Source organism: Pleurodeles waltl, chromosome 6, assembly GCF_031143425.1.
Source record: "Pleurodeles waltl isolate 20211129_DDA chromosome 6, aPleWal1.hap1.20221129, whole genome shotgun sequence".
Lineage (NCBI taxonomy): Eukaryota > Metazoa > Chordata > Amphibia > Caudata > Salamandridae > Pleurodeles > Pleurodeles waltl.
The window spans coordinates 1,417,888,981-1,417,907,346 of NC_090445.1; the positions used below are offsets into that span (position 1 = coordinate 1,417,888,981).

The window sequence follows — 18,366 nt, forward strand, 5'->3', positions numbered from 1 at the left end:
CTGCAGCAGCTAAGATCCTGGAAAAAAGGTTAATAAGCAGATGACTCATTTCATGAAACTAATAATCTGTTACATAATTCTCAATCTGGCTTCCGACCGGGCTTTAACACTGAATCTACTTTGTTGGAAGTAGCAATTAAAGGAAATGACAAGGGTTTCTGGGCTATGGTAGCCTTACTTTATTTTAGCAGAGGCAATTGAGATTGTTTCTCATCCGCTCCTACTGGATAACGTAAGAATAACTGGTATTCAAAGACAGATCAATGCCTGGATGAAATCATTCCATGAGGACAGATCACAGGAGATTTATCTCCTGCCATTTACATCTACTGCCAAACCACTTTGCTACGGGGTTCCGCAGTGCTCAGCTTTGAGCCCTACTTTATTTAACGTACCTTTGGAACCACTGGCCAAATTAATCGAATCTTGGGGCCTACAAGTAATATCCTCTGCTGATGACACAACTTATTTTGTCTTTTCATGAACACAAGGGTGAGGGAGACTATTGTTTACACTATTGTATCATTTAGATTGGATTACAATAGTAATTTGTAACTTGGTCTTCCGGCATGATTCAGCAGGTATAGGTTGTTCAGAACAGGAGCAGCATAATTGATTTAAGAGATTTTATTGTGGTAATCAATCTCTCCCCATCTGAAACGTCTCCACAAGCTGTCATTGGTTAAGCGTGTTCAATTCAAGTCTCTTACTTTTGCCTATACAATTTCAGCCCTGAAAGGTCCTAGCTACATAAGGAAAAGGCTCTAACCTTCTAATGCATTCGGATCTCTTGGATACAACAATCGCTTCTAAGAGTTCCAAAAGTCTGTAAAGCTACAAAAAGGTGGCAGACCTTCTTCTTTCCACACTTCAAAACTTTGGAACGCCTTCGCCACTACCTCACACTTGGCCCACTGGAAGTTTATCTTTAAAAAGAAGCTAAAGACTTTCCCTTTATTTTTTGCATTTGTGTTTGTGGCTAGTTTCTCTTTCATTGGCACCAGGACGCTTCTTTTGAAGCAGCTGTGCACTGAACAAATGACCAGTAGAATCCATATATTTTTTTGTAATTATTATTTAGTTTAACTATAACCACCACACCCTGGTGGTTCCAAGTACCATCAGTGATTTTTTTATGTAAACAATTTCCAGTCACACTATTAGGAATTAACAGGGTGGTGGAACAAGTGAAATTTCCCCCAAGGTGTCACTGTGGCCATATTCTTGTCAGATAGGAAATGTAAATTAGATTTCTCAAGTACAGACTGTGTTCCCATGCACTGCCCCCTAAAGTGGAAATTCCAATGAGTCATTCCATGCACCACATAATCCAAATCAGGCTTTGAAAAAAGTAAAGAGAGCGCTATTCCAGGCATCCCACTAGATAGCCGTAGAATGTACAGCATGCAACCTCCGGCAGACGAGTTGCACATTATTGACTGCACTTGGACAGAAAATATGAGAACACGGTGTGAAATCTAACATCAGCTAAGATAGAGACATTTATTCATACCCCAGTAAAATCTAACATTCAATGTAAAAACACAGGTGCTTTCAGGAAAAACACAAAAAGTGGAAAAAATAGATACCGGTGTTGAGGGAATACTATAAGGGAGAAAAGAAAACTTGCTGAAACACAAATAGCTACAATCCCCCACAGTGGAATTGTGGATGGAAAGGAATTTAACACCAGAGCTGTTTTATATAATTTTAAACCAATTTTATATTTCTAGGGGTCTTTTTCATATATAAAAAATGCATTGTAGTGGCAAATATAAACAGAAAGAAAGTGCTGCCTTTGTATATTTATGTTTAGAGTTTTCCTTTAAAATAACTTTTTCGCACAGGTAGGAATATTCATTGTCTAAGACTAATAATGAAGATCTCACGATGGAGAGGTGCCTAATACGTAGAGGACATAAATATGTTTGTACATTCAGAATTGACTAAGTCTGAAACAGAGAAATACGAAACTGTGTAATGTGGTCCGATTTAGGCTTCCCTTATGCAGGCCAATTTGAGTAGAAATAGGGCACAAAGTACAGAGCCAAAATAATAAACCTTAGGCGGACTTATGATATTTTATGTTTAATACATCTGAAAAGAATGCATATACAAATAATCGAGACATGAAACACAGCGATGGTTCAAAGAATTTAGGAATTTGGAACAAAGAATGTTCCACAAAATATTAAAAACAAAAATTTGGAATAGCAAACCAAAAAGAGTTTAGTAAAATCCATGTTAACACTGGAGTCTAAAGTAAGAGCCTTAATATGCTCTTAAATTATCCTAAATCAGGTACAAAGGTTCTTACACGGCACTGATTACCTTGCCTGCAGTTATGATTCATCCGACTGGTCCCTTCATTGCTAGCCTAAATATCAATCCTTTATTCAAAAGGAAACTTACTACTTATCGTTTATCTTCCCACCTTCACCAAGGTGGACTGGGAAATCATTCTGTGGTAAACGTAGCCATCAGCAAAGGTCACCTGCTGTAATATATTCAGAAGTGCATTTGCTTTATACCTTTGTTGTGTGTAGCGGCAATTGGCAAGTATTAATCTATTTGTACAATAAAACAAGTCTGGTGTACCGAATGCACGAATTTTAAGTTTCCTAATATAGCATATGAATGTTAAAAGGACCCAGAATTAATGTGTAAAGTACAAAAGTCCTAAGACTCCTAATGAATGCATGTTCCAGTTCACTAGTTAATATGGCAATCAAGTAGGAAAGGCGGTATGGGGCATTTTGGAGGGGTGGGGGTGGATGTGTGCTACATCACCTAGTATTCCAGACCTGCACCAATGAGAACTACACAAGACAACAGACCCTGAAGAAATTGATACAAATTACTGTCAAAAGGTTGTGTGTGCATTCCTTCTCAAAGGAGTGATGGACGTTTAGGAAACAATAAGGTTTTGGAACTAATATGCTCCCTGATCTGTGCACTGGATGTGCAAATTTAACAATGACATCCTCGCAGTGTGGCACAAGGGATGCAGTTTATAAAACAGTCTAACACAAGTCTGTTAATTAGGAGGGAATGGGGAGGGTGGTGTTTGAAAATCAAACATGTCTGAAAAAAAACAGTAACCAAAAATAAAACTAGGATTGATCAGTGTTTCCGATACATAATTTTTCTTAAAATTAAGTTCAAACGAGGGGTTCTAAAAGATGAACACTAGCATGTCCTCTTGTCAAACCATTATACTGTGTGGATTTGGGTGCAGGCCAATGTCATTATTGCAAAAACACATGTAATATTCTTTTATAGTTTTAATCCTTAGTTTGCCTTAAACATTGCTTTTAATATGACGCCAACACCAGCTTTGAAGAGGGGGGGGCAGGGACTGTGGAAGAATGTTCATAGCAGCACACACTTGCGCTTCTTCTTCGGCTCCGGGGGCTCCAAGGCAGCCAATATCGCCTCGTCAAATACATTCTTGAGGCCTTTCTGAAAAGGGGCAAAGAAAGAAATGGGATGTTGCATCTAGGTTGGTATCACAAAATAAAAGCATTAAAGGCAGAAAAATCCTAAACAGCTGTGAAGCATCCCTCAGTGAATAACATCCCAAAGCCGCCACGAATAGATCATTGCAACAGTATTAACGTTTTGCTTTAAAAATAAAATCCAAGTTCTGATCCATCCTCAAAAACGCTGCTCAGCTACCTAGCTTAATTGTCTGATTTTAGGGGGGCTAATAGGTCACTATAAAAAAAACAAAGTCACTGAATGTTTAATACTCTTCTTCATTAATATACAAACAATTTAGGGGGGGGGCTGATGGCTACACACAAATCCTTTCAGTCTGACATTTGTTAGCACTGCAAGTTGACACTTGATAGTAGGCTATCCATGCTAAGATTGTTACAGCATAGACCATCAATTTAGGTAGTACATTGTGAGCCTGTTTCTATTGATCGGCAATTCCATATGAAATCAGGATATCCGTTTCCAAATAATTAAAAAAAACAACAACAAAAAACGCCTGAATTGGACGATTTGAAAGTTAATCACACTCAATCTTGACTTAAAATCCACATTGAGAAAGCAACACCGGTTAATCTGAAAATATTTTTTCTTCAAGTATCATAAAAAAGGTCAACAATAAGTCATACATACAATGGCAGCACATCAGTACACAACACTGAAGTTTAATCCAGTAAGTTAGTTCTGCTACACACACTGGCATACCAAAACAATGACAGCCGAATTGGCATCATTCCCAACCTGCTAAAAACACAGACAGGCAAAACAATGTCAACATAGGTTCCAACTGCACTATAACCACCTGGGTGATCAAGAAACTCATTTGCATGCATTACAATATTGGCTAATTAGAAAAGCCGTTTGTTTTGCACATTTAACAAAAACAAATTTACTAGCACGAATCAAGTTTATTCCTCCAAGTTTTCTGTTACGATATTTAGGGAAGTTTCACTGGTGTGCCATGACTGGAAGCATCCAACTTCAACAGGCAACAGTGTCAAAAAATTGTAGAAATAGTTGTTGGTTTAACATCAGGCATTAACAAGATGTACCCTTCTTTTAAGAAGAACGTAATTAAGAAATTAGTCACATTTTAAGGAAAGACGGAGATGTTTTACAATATGAATATTTTATTTGTTGTTTTATCTCTAAACTGACTTTCTACAGCAAGAGGACAGAGGAAGCAGCATGAAGAGGGGAGGGAAAACGTTTTAGAATATACAGCATTTCCGTTTTGGCTGAGTTTCCGGAGGCTCGAGGGCAGCCAGGATAGCCTCATCAAACACATTCTTCAGACCTCTCTACAAGACAGGGGGGAAGGAAAGAAAACAGCAGCCATGTTAGAGGGTTAGAGAGATTAAGCAGATACAAAGAGCAAGCAGGACAAAGTAGACAGAAATCAGACAAACATAACCACAAACAAGGCAGCTTTACTAAAGGGCAAAACCTAATTTAATTATCTGATAACGGATGTCTGAAAATCCATATGAACTTAACTATTGATGATAGAAGGGTGAAGGGTCACATGTTATAGAAAGAGACATGCAAAGAAGCATAATTAGTTAGTGAGCGAAGCTTAGAGGGATAACAAGAGAAAGAAGTCTACTGTTCGGAATAGTAAGTAATATTTCGAACTAAACACTTCGAAATTTCTTAAATGCAAAACAAACACAGGATCCTGTTTCAAAATAGACTGCTGTAATACCAACAGTGGTATCACAGTAATTAGAAGGGCACAACAGCTTAGAAGCATCCATATTAGTTTTTACCCCTTATAGCTACATTTTTGACGATCACAGCCAAAACAGTCAAAAATAATGTAAGTTTAACAAAGATGTATTATGGCAAAGAACATTTAAGTAATCAAGGAGAGCTAAGTTGTTGTGCCACAGATTTGAACCACTGTTGGTAATCATTTACACACTTGGAAGCCCCCTTTTGCCTCGGTTTTCTCCACAGAATCGATGCACATGCACGTGAAAGCAAGTTCGGTTTCACCAGGAAATACTAAATTTTCAGCTGCAATAATGTCCAGTCAAATCTCCATTAAAATGTTCTCAACTCCTTCGTGAAGACAGTTTTTTTAGATTATCTACCATACTAGTACACCACTAAGGACGTTGCATTATTAAAAGAGCTACATTTTGACAAGAAACAGTCCAAACTGCTCTAGCTTTCCCGCGATGTCGGTTTTAACTGCTTTACTGTGCATAGTAAAACTGTTGCAGTGCATGGCTCATCTGACAGTATTATGAGAAAGCTGTTGAAATCTTCAATACATCCCTTTAAAAAAAATGTCAAAACATTCTTACGGTGTCAATATACATCTGAACTCCACTCTCAATTGTGACTAAAGTGCCGTATTAAACCAAATGTTTCCGATACTGTCCAAACAGGTTTTCTTTGATATTTACTGCATACGGCCAGCAGGTAGCTTTGCAGTCCCCATCTGCCCAGTGGTAACCCGGGCACTTACACAAACTAGGATGCTTTGCCACCTCAGCTCAAGCCGTACGGCACCAGATCACACAGCATCGATATTTACATTCTTCCCTCACTGGAAGACAATTTCGTACTCACATGTTCCAGCGTAGGGGCATATCTTTTGCATGATTATGTCGTATACCATGCACAAGCGCTAACATGAGCGCACAGCGCATTCACGCCAACTGTCGATCTCTGTCATACATCGGTATTACGTAATGTGGGTGACAAAGGAGACGTGTGCTCCCTTAAGCATTTGGCTTATGCTATCTGAAACCAATAATGCCCAAGCTCAGGTCCCGTTTTGTAGGAATTCTATGAACCCCTTACACCTTCAGGTTGCTGCCAAACTGGCTGCCTTTCAGTGTGCAAGCAGGATCACTCAGACCACTCCAAAAAGGTCATTCTAACGCTGCTCCCTGCGCTAAACTCAATTTTAACAGCATAAAGTAGGCTACGTAGTTTTTGTATTTGTTTTTTTAGCGAGGCACTATGCTCATCCGTCACAGGTTCAGTATGGCTGAATAGACCACTGACTGATCTGAGAGTTTATTCTGCTGAAAACAACGAGGCCCTTGCCAGTCCTCCTAATGCACTTTTTATGTTCAACCTTTGTGAAGGGCGTCCATAGTCCACGAAGTCCCCTCACCTCACTGCTGCTTGCGTAGTGACCCAAGAAGGTCTCCCGATAAAAGACATACAGAGGTACAATGATTTTCAGCCGAAAACCCAATGTTAAGCATCAAATGAACTTTATTGCAGCCTAACCGAAGGCTATATTGGCAACTCTCATTTTTAAAAGAAAAGTGGAAAAAGAGAAAGGTAAGCAGACAGGCTTCAGAAAATAAAACACAGGAAAACCAAAACTGCCCAATTAGGGTATCTCACTCCTCCATGTCCCGTCAGTGATAATTTGAGGAGTCTGACATAAAACATTCCTTCTCCTCCAATGTATCTTAAGTCACAAACAGTGTCCTATTCCACATAATAAAGCAGAGGAATGAACCAAAAAAAAAAAAAAAACATGCAAACTACCCAAACAGGTACCCTATGACTTACCTGTTCACCAGCCCTCGAGTCGTATTGAAGAACACCGAGGGGCAGTTTAACATATGTCTGCCATAGGGACATGACTCAGACGACCTATAATATATTTTTCCCCATGCTATTTGTTAACAATCAATAGGCTATCTAACTGGGAAGAAACTATAGTGGCTAACTCCGTTTTAGTGGGCCCTTAAACAAGGTGGAAGTTCAGACTATCTGCAATCTCTAGTCTTGACTACGCAGAATTAGAAACACTTTACAACTAAAGTATGAAGGGGTCTCTCTCTTCTGGAAAGGATGAATTTAGGACGAAAGCGGTAATGAAATGGTCAGATTAACTTGGAAAGTCTGACACTACTTTGGGACGGAACCGTTTTCCTCACGACCTTGTTCTTACAGAACACAATTTAAGGTTTATGGCTATACAGGGCCTTAATCTAGGCTTTAAGATACAGCTACTAGGAAAAACAGATTTCAATGTTAGATGCTTCCTGATAAAGGGAATAGTACTGAAAGTCTGTTTGGGTCCTTTCCTTTGAACCAGAAAGCAATGGTAATAAATGCCTATTTCCTTCCGGTGACAAGAGACCGTATTCACTGCAGGACTTTCCCAAAATGTGCTGGCTTCTTGTTGGAGTTATTATAATTTCGGAAGGAAATTCTCAGAGGAACACCTAAGAGACTTGAATCTCAGTGATCATTCATCTTCTACAGTATTCAGAGCCCACCAGTCACGTAATTTTTCATATTCTTGCAGATGGTGCAAGATGCTTCCCTCTACCGAAGTAACTAATTTAGCAGAGGGAATTGGGCTTTTTTTGCTGGGGGCTTCCAGGTAGCTGCTGAAGGTTGATGGCCACTTTATTTCAATACTTCAGCTGATAGTAAAGCTGTCTTTGGGGCGCCACTGAAGAGATTTAACACTGGATAAAAAGGCCTGCGGAAGGATTTGTACCACAGTGTATTTATATTACATTTTTAACGGGACCACTACCGTAAGTATCTCGATCTCAGACTCCATATGGTGGAGCTCACCTTTTGTACGAGAGCCAAACAAAGTATTACCTGAGAAAGAAAGGTTAGGGATATGTTGCTGAGCTTCAGGATTCCAGAACCTTTTGCAGTCAAACCGCGGAAGAATCTATCAGTCACGGCTGGCGACTGGGCAAAGTGGCAGGGCAGGTGGAACAAAACAAAAATAAGCATTTGCAATGCAATAGGTCTTGCACTTGCGAGTGTTAAGAGCTATTGGCATTGTAAATGCCTAATTGGACTTTATGTGCCTGTAGGAAAGTACCATCTTGCCTGGCATGTTACCCCCAATTTCACTGTATGTATCTATCTATGTAAGTATGTATTCATGTATGTTTGTTTGTTTTAGCCCTTGTGTCACTGGGATCCTGCCGGGCAGGACCCCAGTGTTCATAGTATGTGCCCTGTATGTGTTCCCTGTGTGGTGCCTAACTGTATCACTGAGGCTCTACTAACCAGAACCTCAGAGTTTATGCTCTCTCTGCTTTCAAAATTTGTCACTGCAGGCTAGTGACTAAATTTACCAATTCTCATTGGCACACTACACTGGTACACCCATATAATTCCCTTGTATATGGTACTGAGGTACCCAGGGTACTGGGGTTCCAGGAGATCCCTATAGGCTGCAGCATTTCTTTTGCCACCCATAGGGAGCTCAGACAATTCTTACACAGGCCTGCCACTGCAGCCTGAGTGAAATAACGTCCACGTTATTATACAGCCATTTTTCACTGCACATAAGTAACTTATAAGTCACCTATATGTTGGGTGCCAAGTTACTTAGTTTGTGGGCACCCTGGCACTAGCCAAGGTGCCCCCACATCGTTCAGGGCAAATTCCCCGGACTTTGTGAGTGCGGGGACACCATTACACATGTGCACTATACATAGGTCACTACCTATGTATAGCGTCACAATGGTAACTCCAAACATGGCCATGTAACATGTCTAAGATCATGGAATTGTCACTCCAATACCATTCTGTTATTCTGGGGACAATTCCATGATCCCCCGGGTCTCTAGCACAGAACCCGGGTACTGCCAAACTGCCTTTCCCGGATTTCCACTGCAGCTGCTGCTGCCAACCCCTCAGACAGGATTCTGCCCTCCTGGGGTCCAGGCAGCCCTGTCCCAGGAAGGCAGAACAAAAGATTTCCTCCGCGCGAGGGTGTTACACCCTCTCCCTTTGGAAATCGGTGTGAAGGGCTGGGGAGGAGTAGCCTACCCCAGCCTCTGGAAATGCTTCGATGGGCATAGATGGTGACCATCTCTGCATAAGCCAGTCTACACCGGTTCAGGGATCCCCCAGCCTTGCTCTGGCGCGAAACTGGACAAAGGAAAGGGGAGTGACCCTGACCAGTACCTCCCAGGGGAGGTGCCCAGAGCTCCTCCAATGTGTCCCAGACCTCTGCCATCTTGGAAACAGAGGTGTTGGGGGCACACTGGACTGCTTTGAGTGGCCAGTGCCAGCAGGTGACGTCAGAGACCCCCTCCGATAGGCTCTTACCTCTCTTGGTAGCCAAATCCGCCTTTCTTGGTAGCCTAACCTCCTTTTCTGGCTATTTAGGGTCTCTCCTCTGGGGAATTCTTCAGATAACGAATGCAAGAGCGCACCAGAGTTCCTCTGCATTTCCCTCTTTGACTTCTACCAAGGATCGACCACTGACTACTCCAGGACGCCGCAAAACCGCAACAAGGTAGCAAGACGACCACCAGCAACATTGTAGCGCCTCATCATGACTGCTTTCTCGACTGTTTCCTGGTGGTGCATGCCCTGGGGGTCACCTGCCTTCACCCTACACTAGAAGCCCAGAAGAAATCTCCTGTGGGTCGATGGAATTTTCCCCCAGCTAACGCAGGCCCCAAAAGACTGCATCACCGGTCCTCTGGGTCCCATCTCATCCTGACGAGCGTGGGCCCTGGAACACAGGAACTCTATCCAAGTGACTCCCACAGTCCAGTGATCCTTCAGTCCAAGTTTGGTGGCGTTAAGTGCCTCCCCACGCTAGAATGCAAACTTGTGTACTGCGTGATTTGCAGCTGCTCCGGCTCCTGTGCACTCTTCCAAGATTTCCTTTGTGCACAGCCTAGCCTGGGTCCCCAGCACTCAGTCCTGCAGTGGTCAACCCTCTGAGTTGGACTCAAACGTCGTGGGACCCTCCTTTGTAACTCTGCGTGGACTCTGGTTCACAAATCTTCTAAGTGCCCGTTCGGGTGCTTCTGCGGATGCTGCCTGCTTTTGTGGGGGCTCTCTGAGTTGCTGAGCGCCCCCCTGGTCTCCTCCAAGGGGCGACATCCTGGTCCTTCCTGGTCCCCAGCAGCACCCAAAAACCTCTACCGCGACCCTTGCAGCTAGCAAGGCTTGTTTGCAGTATTTCTGCGTGGGAACACTTCTGCAACCTTCATCGCGACGTGGGACATCTTCCATCCAAAGGAGAAGTTCCTAGTCCTCTTCGTTCTTGCAGAATTCCAAGCTTCTTCCATCCGGAGGCAGCTTCCTTGCACCTTCATCCGGGGTTTCCTGGGCTCCTACCCCCCCACCGGACACTGTCGCGACTATTGGACTTGGTCCCCTTGCTTTGCAGGTCCTCAGATCCTGGAATCCGTTTTCAGTGCACTGCTGGTGTTTGTTGTTCTTGCAGAATCCCCCTATCGTGACTATTGTGATCTTTTGGGGTAGTGGGTGTACTTTACAGGGTCTTGGGGTGGGGTATCTTGGACACCCTGACTATTTTCTTACTCACAGCAACCCCCTACAAGCTCCCTTAGATCTGGGGTCCATTGGTGATTCGCATTCCGCTTTTGAAGCATATGGTTTGCGTTGCCCCTAGACCTATGTTCACCTATTGCAACCTATTGTAATTCTACACTGTTTGCATTACTTTTCTGACTCTCACTTACCTGTTTTGGGTTTGTGTACATATAACTTGTGTATATTACTTACCTTTTTACTGAGCGTACTCACTGAGATACTTGTGGCATATTGTCATAAAAATAAAGTACCTTTATTTTTAGTAACTCTGTGTATTGTGTTTTCTTATGATATTGTGCATATGACATAAGTGGTATAGTAGAAGCTTTGCAAGTCTCCTAGTTCAGCCTAAGCTACTTTGCCATAGCTACCTTCTATCAGTCTAAGCTGCTAGAAACACCTCTATTCTACTATTAAGGGATAACTGGACCTGGCACAAGGTGTAAGTACCTTTGGTACCCACCACAAGCCAGGCCAGCCTCCTACAGTGCCAAAACATTGGTCAACCCTGCCTCATAATTTGGTTCTTTCCTGCCACATAATTCCAGTTGCCATGCATATAACTAAAACACTTCCACAGACCTTGTTCCGCTATCTCCAGCAAAAGTAATAAAGCGCTAAAATATAGCAGATCTTTCTTGCAAAGGAAATCACAAAAGAAAGTGCTGCTTCATTATATCGCTTTATTACGGTTGCTACAATATAACATTTTATTTTGTCTGATGTCACATTCTGTGACTGTTATCAGCACATGTTTATTTTGACCTCAAAGATCTAATGAACATTTTAAACTGTGAGAAGTTCCCCAATATAATTCAGCGAGGGCATAAGCCAGCTATCTTCACAGTTATGTCAAGAGTAGTGACGTACTTCTCTTTAAAAAGCCATTTATTTTCAGCTCATAAAGGCACCTTCGCAAGTAGAGGTAAGAAATGGAATACAACCTAGCAATAGCATTGTTTTCCATTATGGTCTCGCCAAGCAGCGGACGTCCCCCCTTAACCTTAGCTACACCACTGGTCCGAACTGCTGGAGGCGTTGTTGTGAGTAGAAGGGGAGAAAGGCAAGAAGGTCGTTAAGATTCCTCCTAGTCACAAAACATCTCTCCTTCCAGTGAATTCTACATTCTTCGGAGCTCCATAATTGAAACCAGCAGGGTGCCATTCAGGATCCTGGAGAGTTTCCAATGAATACCCCATTTGTAAGAAGCATAACATCCCTCAACTTCTGTTTTTAATTCTGCACAGCAAAGATGTTGCACGTAGTTTCGGAAAGACCTTGAATGTGAGTTATAACTAGTGCCTACGTTTCATTTTTGTAGAACTTCATTCCGCAAAAAGAATCAGAAAAGTGGGATAGAGTCATGCCCAACACGCTGAACTAACTGCAAGGGCTGCAGTAAGTCGACTATTTTCATAGACTGGCAGTGGAGCCAGCTCAGTTCAGCTGTGTGCTTATGAAACCGACACCTCAATTCAGCAAGTCTCTTATTTGCACACTGTTGTATGATCAGTAGATCACTTTGCTAGCCAATGGGTGAGCAAGGCTTTGAAAAAGATTGTACACAACTTATAGAGGAAAATACCTTCTATACGCTTCTTTGTACTTTATAGGGAGAAATTTAACATGCCAGGTCTGGTTCAATGTTCATCTGTGGAACCAGACCTTCCCCTTTCACTGATAACTCCACACAAGGACATGTTGAAAAGGAATGCATAGTCCAATTCTTAAGCCAGATATTTTAAAAACAAAAAAACTAAATCAGAAAAACAAAGATGTCTGCAGCATTATTGTTTGCATCTATAATGTAAATGAATCCTGTAAAATACGATCGATAAATAAAAGGCATGCACATCTCGCACGTAAGGAAGTGTGGAGCAAGCCAAAGCTTCAAGCAGAGCTATTTTTCCTCTCAACTCCGAGAGGCTGGTAGGGCTATGAAGTCAGCTACACTGTAGAGTCACCTCCAAGTTTGCCACAAGCCTGGCGATTAAAACGCATGAAGTAAAGCCAGTCACATGACGGTTTCACTTCTGGGAGGCCATCGTGCTCGATTACCTCCTGGCGAGATCGTGCTGTGTAGGAAATAAAAACAAGCATTTTTGCTTCACATTTCAACAAAGCTCTAATGAAGTTAGCAGAGCAGCCTGAAAAGATTTATAGTCTCAATAAAGGAGATAAGCAATGGCATGTGTCCAATGTCAAGAGTGCTGGAGAGAGAGAGGGAGGGAAGGATGAAGGGGGAGGGAGGGAAGGAGAAAGGGAGAGGGAGACTATGCGAGAGCATATGGTGTTTGTTTAGTAAAATTTACTTATTTAGGAGCTGGGAAGAGGTCAGCACTGGAACAAAGGCAAAACAAATGTCAGCGACATGGAAGGAGGTGGGAGGAACAGAGTGCTGCAATACAACGCAGGCAGCTACCAGCCTAAAACAGCACACGGGCACAGTGAAGGGGGACCACCAAAGAAATAAAAAAATAAAAAATAAAGTAGTGCGTCTCAGCAACGGATAAAGAAACCAAAGTGAAACAATACAGTAGTTAGTCACTGCTCTGAGACAGAAAAAGGAGGGAGAAAAATGCAGAACTGGCCACTAGCGAGCAAGAATTTGTTAAGGACACTGCAACCAACAAATGAAATTGCTTCCTTCCACAGTATAAGTACACTTAAGTATACACCAGGTTAAACGCTTACCCTCGATCTAAAAAAAATAAATATATATATATTTAGATATATTTGGAGGGGGGACTTGCCTTCAGCGCATCTCCACCCTCTGCAGGCGCAGGTGCGCCAGCCTGCCCTGCGGCCAACATTGACACTGCTCAGAGCAGCATTACGATTGCCTGGAACTCCCTGGCTGGCTGCTCCAAGGCAGAATTGGAGCCTGGGCCTGCTCTCTCCAACGTAGCAGCACAGTCCTGTGCCACCCAAACATAAATGTGCACTGAGGGGAGTGCTCTGTGCACTCCTCTCCATGGCTGTCATGCCCCCATGGCGCCAGGCCTTTAAAAATAAAACAATGATAATCATATATTACTGCATTTTAGAAGGTTTGCAGCTGCTGCTGCTGCTGGCGGCGGGTGAGGCGCTTCTCCACCGTAGCAGAGAATCCGCCCCTGGTACCTATAAGCATTTAGGTCTGAAGTCATCTACAGCATTAATGACTCAGGACCAGCATAGGCAAATGGTCTAAAAATCATTGGAGACTCAAAGGGTTCTGTCTTCAACAATGAAGAAGCACCAGCAGTCTTTAGTGCACTTAATGAGGCACCACACGCCTTTTCGCATACTGAACTCAATTGTTTAAGCTCCTTATTTGGTGGCACAGTAAGTGGCGTTGTAGCATAATTTTGTTTGGCTGCTGACACAATTAACATATCTAGTGGCGGATCTGGTATTGGTGGGTCTTGTTTAAATCTAGGTCAAATTTAAATGACCACGGTGTAATTCACCACATTTCCACTTTATCGAAATTCTTGAAATCACTTTATTACATCGCTTCACATAATTATGTGCCATCCGCAATAAAAATTTACCATGAAAGCACAGGAACAACAGAATGAGAGTGGCCTTTTGCAGTGCTTTTATGGTTTTACTCTTTAATTGATAAAATATAGTGCAAAATGACTTTTGTATTAAAAAAAGGGGGGGGAGGACTATGCGTGTTGAGGGGAGTAACGGATGAGGTAGGGGAGTAACGGATGAGGTACGGGAGGGTAAAAGTAGCACACACTGCTGCAGGTGATGAAGCACAAAAGGAAGAAAACAGCTCAGAACCACATGGGCAAGACAGCAACACAAGAGTGAAGGTAGGAGGAGAGAGGCACATGAGAGAGAGACAGCAACAGGGCACAGGGGGCAGAAGAGAAGCACACATAGGAGACAGTCTGGAAACACATGAACTTATGGAGTGCTTAATCAAAAAGAAATTAAAGCAGTACAGGAGGAGAAAAGCAGACAGACAAGAGTGCAACACTGAGCAGAACGGGGAGAGAAGTACCCAGGGGAGGCCGAGGTAAACCATGCACTCTCAATAAGCAAAAAAAAGAAAACTATTACTTACCCTGTAAGCATAGGTTTGTAGTGTGTAGTGCTGTAGATTCATGTGCTCTGCACACTCCTGCCATCTACTGTTAGAACAGAATGCTTGCAAGTTGATTTTCTTCTAAGAAAGTCTTTTGTGTCACAGGATTCAGTGCAACTTCACCGTTTGTTGTCAGTGTTCATGGGCACAGACTCCATGTTAGACTGTTTTTCACACAGCAGGTATTATGGAGTGACAAGTAAACAAAATATGGTGCACATGTGCATTGCGAAAAGAGAATTCATTAATAAAGATAAGATATGCAACCTGAGCCACACACTTGTAGGGAGGAGGGTGAGACAGGTTGCACAGAGACTCAGGCAGGATTTATATCCTGTTTCCCAGGTTCACAACACCATTTCAGGTCTTCTCTGCAGGACCTTTTTCATATGTACTTTGAGAGACAGAGAATTCACCTCCGTGGTCAAGTGGGGTGCCAAAGATCAAGATTCTCTGGCTGGAGAGACATGTGAGGGGGAAGGGGACACTGTCCCCTGCACAAGTGCCTATATATCCCCTTCCGAGGACTCCCGCAGGGGGAGATACAAAAGAAGATTCGGTGAGAAACTAGGTCCCCATTTCACGTTAAGGACACAGAAGATGAGAAGACTAACAGACCCTACTTGCTCGCCACCAAGGGCTAGTTTGACATAGCAGAGGAGGTTGTCAACGTCAAGAGGTACTTCAGCCTTTAAAAAAGTCACCAAAATAAGCAAAAGTGACCTTTTAAAAACATCCTTCACAAGCCTTTGAGTTTTTTTTTTTTTCAAGTGAATGTTAATGAAGTATAAGGTAGTGTAACTGTAAAGGTGTAAAGGCTGCAGCACTAAAAACTACGAGAATAGAATACTGTGTCTATAAGGGATCCCTGGCCTTCAGTGTCCCATCATGCCCCTAAGGTGGCAGAGTAGTCCGTTTTTTTTTTTTATGCAGTAAAAGGACAGTTGATCTTAATTGATCTTTTCTCTAGGGTGGAGGGAGGGGTGCTTATAATTTCAATGGAGATTCCTTTCGGAGAGAACTATGATTACAGGTAAGAAACCATTTGTAAGGAAATGCCTCCTTGGCCTGGTTACCCCCTGACTTTTTGCCTTTGCTGATGCTATGTTTTGAATTGAAAGTGTGCTGAGGTCTGCTAACCAGGCCCCAGCACCAGTGTTCTTTCCCTAACCTGTACTTTTGATTCCACAATTGGCACACCCTGGCATCCAGATAAGTCCCTTGTAAGTGGTACCCCTGGTACCAAGGGCCCTGATGCCAAGGAAGGTCTCTAAGGGCTGCAGCATGTCTTATGCCACCTGGAGACCCCTCACTCAGCACAGACACACTGCTTGCCAGCTTGTGTGTGCTGGTGAGAACAAAACGAGTAAGTCGACATGGCACTCCCCTCATTGCCATGCCAGCCTCTCACTGCCTATGCAGGTACAGATAAGTCACCCCTCTAGTAGGCCTTACAGCCCTAAGGCAGGGTGCACTATACCATAGGTGAGGGCACCAGTGCATGAGTACTGTGCCCCTACAGTGCCTAAGCAATACCTTAGACATTGTAAGTGCAGGGTAGCCATAAGAGTATATGGTCTGGGAGTCTGTTTTACACGAACTCCACAGCACCATAATGGCTACACTGAAAACTGGGAATTTTGGTATCAAACTTCTCAGCACAATAAATGCACACTGATGCCAGTGTACATTTTATTGTAAAATACACCCCAGAGGGCACCTTAGAGGTGCCCCCTGAAACCTTAACCGAATATCTGTGTAGGCTGACTGGTTCCAGCAACCTGCCACAACCGAGACATGTTGCTGGCCCCATGGGGAGAGTGCCTTTGTCACTCTGAGGCCAGTAACAAAGCCTGCACTGGGTGGAGATGCTAACACCTCCCCCAGGCAGGAGCTGTCACACCTGGCGGTGAGCCTCAAAGGCTCACCCCTTTGTGCCAGCCCCGCAGGACACTCCAGCTAGTGGAGTTGCCCGCCCCCTCCGGCCACGGCCCCCACTTTTGGCGGCAAGGCCGGAGAAAATAATGAGAATAACAAGGAGTGGTAGTGCCTCAGAGTTTCAGAGAGTTTATTCTGACCTTAGCCCATGATATTCCCCTTGCTGGGCATTTGGGACAAACCAAGACGTGGGAGAGGTTAGTCAACCACTTCTACTGGCCCAATATGTCCCAGAAGGTTAAGGAGTTTTGCCTCTCCTGCCCCCACCTGTCAAGCCAGTGGTAAGACAGGTGGGCATCCAAAGGCCCCCCTCATTCCACTTCCAGTGGTGGGGGTCCCCTTTGAAAAGAGTGGGTGTGGACATAGTGGGTCCACTTGAACCTCCCACAGCCTCAGGAAATATATACATCCTAGTGTATATTGCAGATGGAGGATTCCCCAATAGGATTAGGGATGTGACCCCCTCCCCTTGGGAGGAGGCACACAGAGAGTGTACTCACCCTCAGGGCTAGTAGCCATTGGCTACTAACCCCCCAGACCTAAACACGCCCTTAAATTTAGTATTTAAGGGCTTCCCTGAACCTAAGAATTTAGATTCCTGAAACTACAAGAAGAAGAAGACTGCTGAGCTGAAAAACCCCTGCAGAGGAAGAACAGAAGACACCAACTGCTTTGGCCCCAGACTTACCGGCCTGTCTCCTGCCTTCCAAAGAAACCTGCTCCAGCGACGCTTTCCAAGGGACCAGCGACCTCTGAATCCTCTGAGGACTGCCCGACTTCAAGAAAGACAAGAAACTCCCGAGGACAGCGGCACTGCTCCAAAAGAACTGCAACTTTGTTTCAAGGAGCAGACTTAAAGACCCCTGCAACTCCCCGCAAGAAGCGTGAGACTTGCAACACTGCCCCCGGCGACCCCGACTCGACTGGTGGAGAACCAATACCTCAGGGAGGACCCTCCGGCGACTCAGAGACCGTGAGTAACCAAAGCTGTCCCCCCTGAGCCCCCACAGCGACGCCTGCAGAGGGAATCCCGAGGCTCCCCCTGACCGCGACTGCCTGAACTCCATTTCCCGACGGCTGGAAAAGACACTGCACCCGCAGCCCCCAGCACCTAAAGGAACGGAACTCCGGTGCAGGAGTGACCCCCAGGAGGCCCTCTCCCTTGCCCAGGTGGTGGCTACCCCGAGGAGCCCCCCCTCCCTTGCCTGCCTGCAACGCTGAAGAGATCCCTTGATCTCTCATTGAAAACCATTGTAAACCCGACGCGTGTTTGCACACTGCACCCGGCCGCCCCCGCGCTGCTGAGGGTGTACTTTTTGTGCTGACTTGTGTCCCCCCCGGTGCCCTACAAAACCCCCCTGGTCTGCCCTCCGAAGACGCGGGTACTTACCTGCTGGCAGACTGGAACCGGGGCACCCCCTTCTCTCCATTGAAGCCCATGTGTTTTGGGCACCTCTTTGACCTCTGCACCTGACCGGCCCTGAGCTGCTGGTGTGGTAACTTTGGGGTGGCTCTGAACCCCCAACGGTGGG

At 44.1% G+C, this 18,366-nt stretch overlaps 1 protein-coding gene across 3 annotated transcripts in view; it reads right to left on the reverse strand.

Moving 5' to 3' along the window:
• Positions 1 to 2,072: 2,072 nt before the first annotated feature.
• CDC42 (cell division cycle 42) overlaps positions 2,073 to 18,366 on the reverse strand; it is a 128,997-nt gene continuing 112,703 nt past the window's right edge. For 2 of the 3 annotated variants that reach the window (XM_069240770.1, XM_069240768.1), the window contains exon 6: positions 2,073 to 3,462. In XM_069240770.1, the coding sequence (XP_069096871.1) occupies positions 3,373 to 3,462 (90 nt within the window). In that variant the 3' untranslated portion in view covers positions 2,073 to 3,372. Of the gene's footprint in view, positions 4,800 to 18,366 lie in introns of all 3 variants that reach the window. The other variant, XM_069240769.1, reaches the window with a different exon arrangement.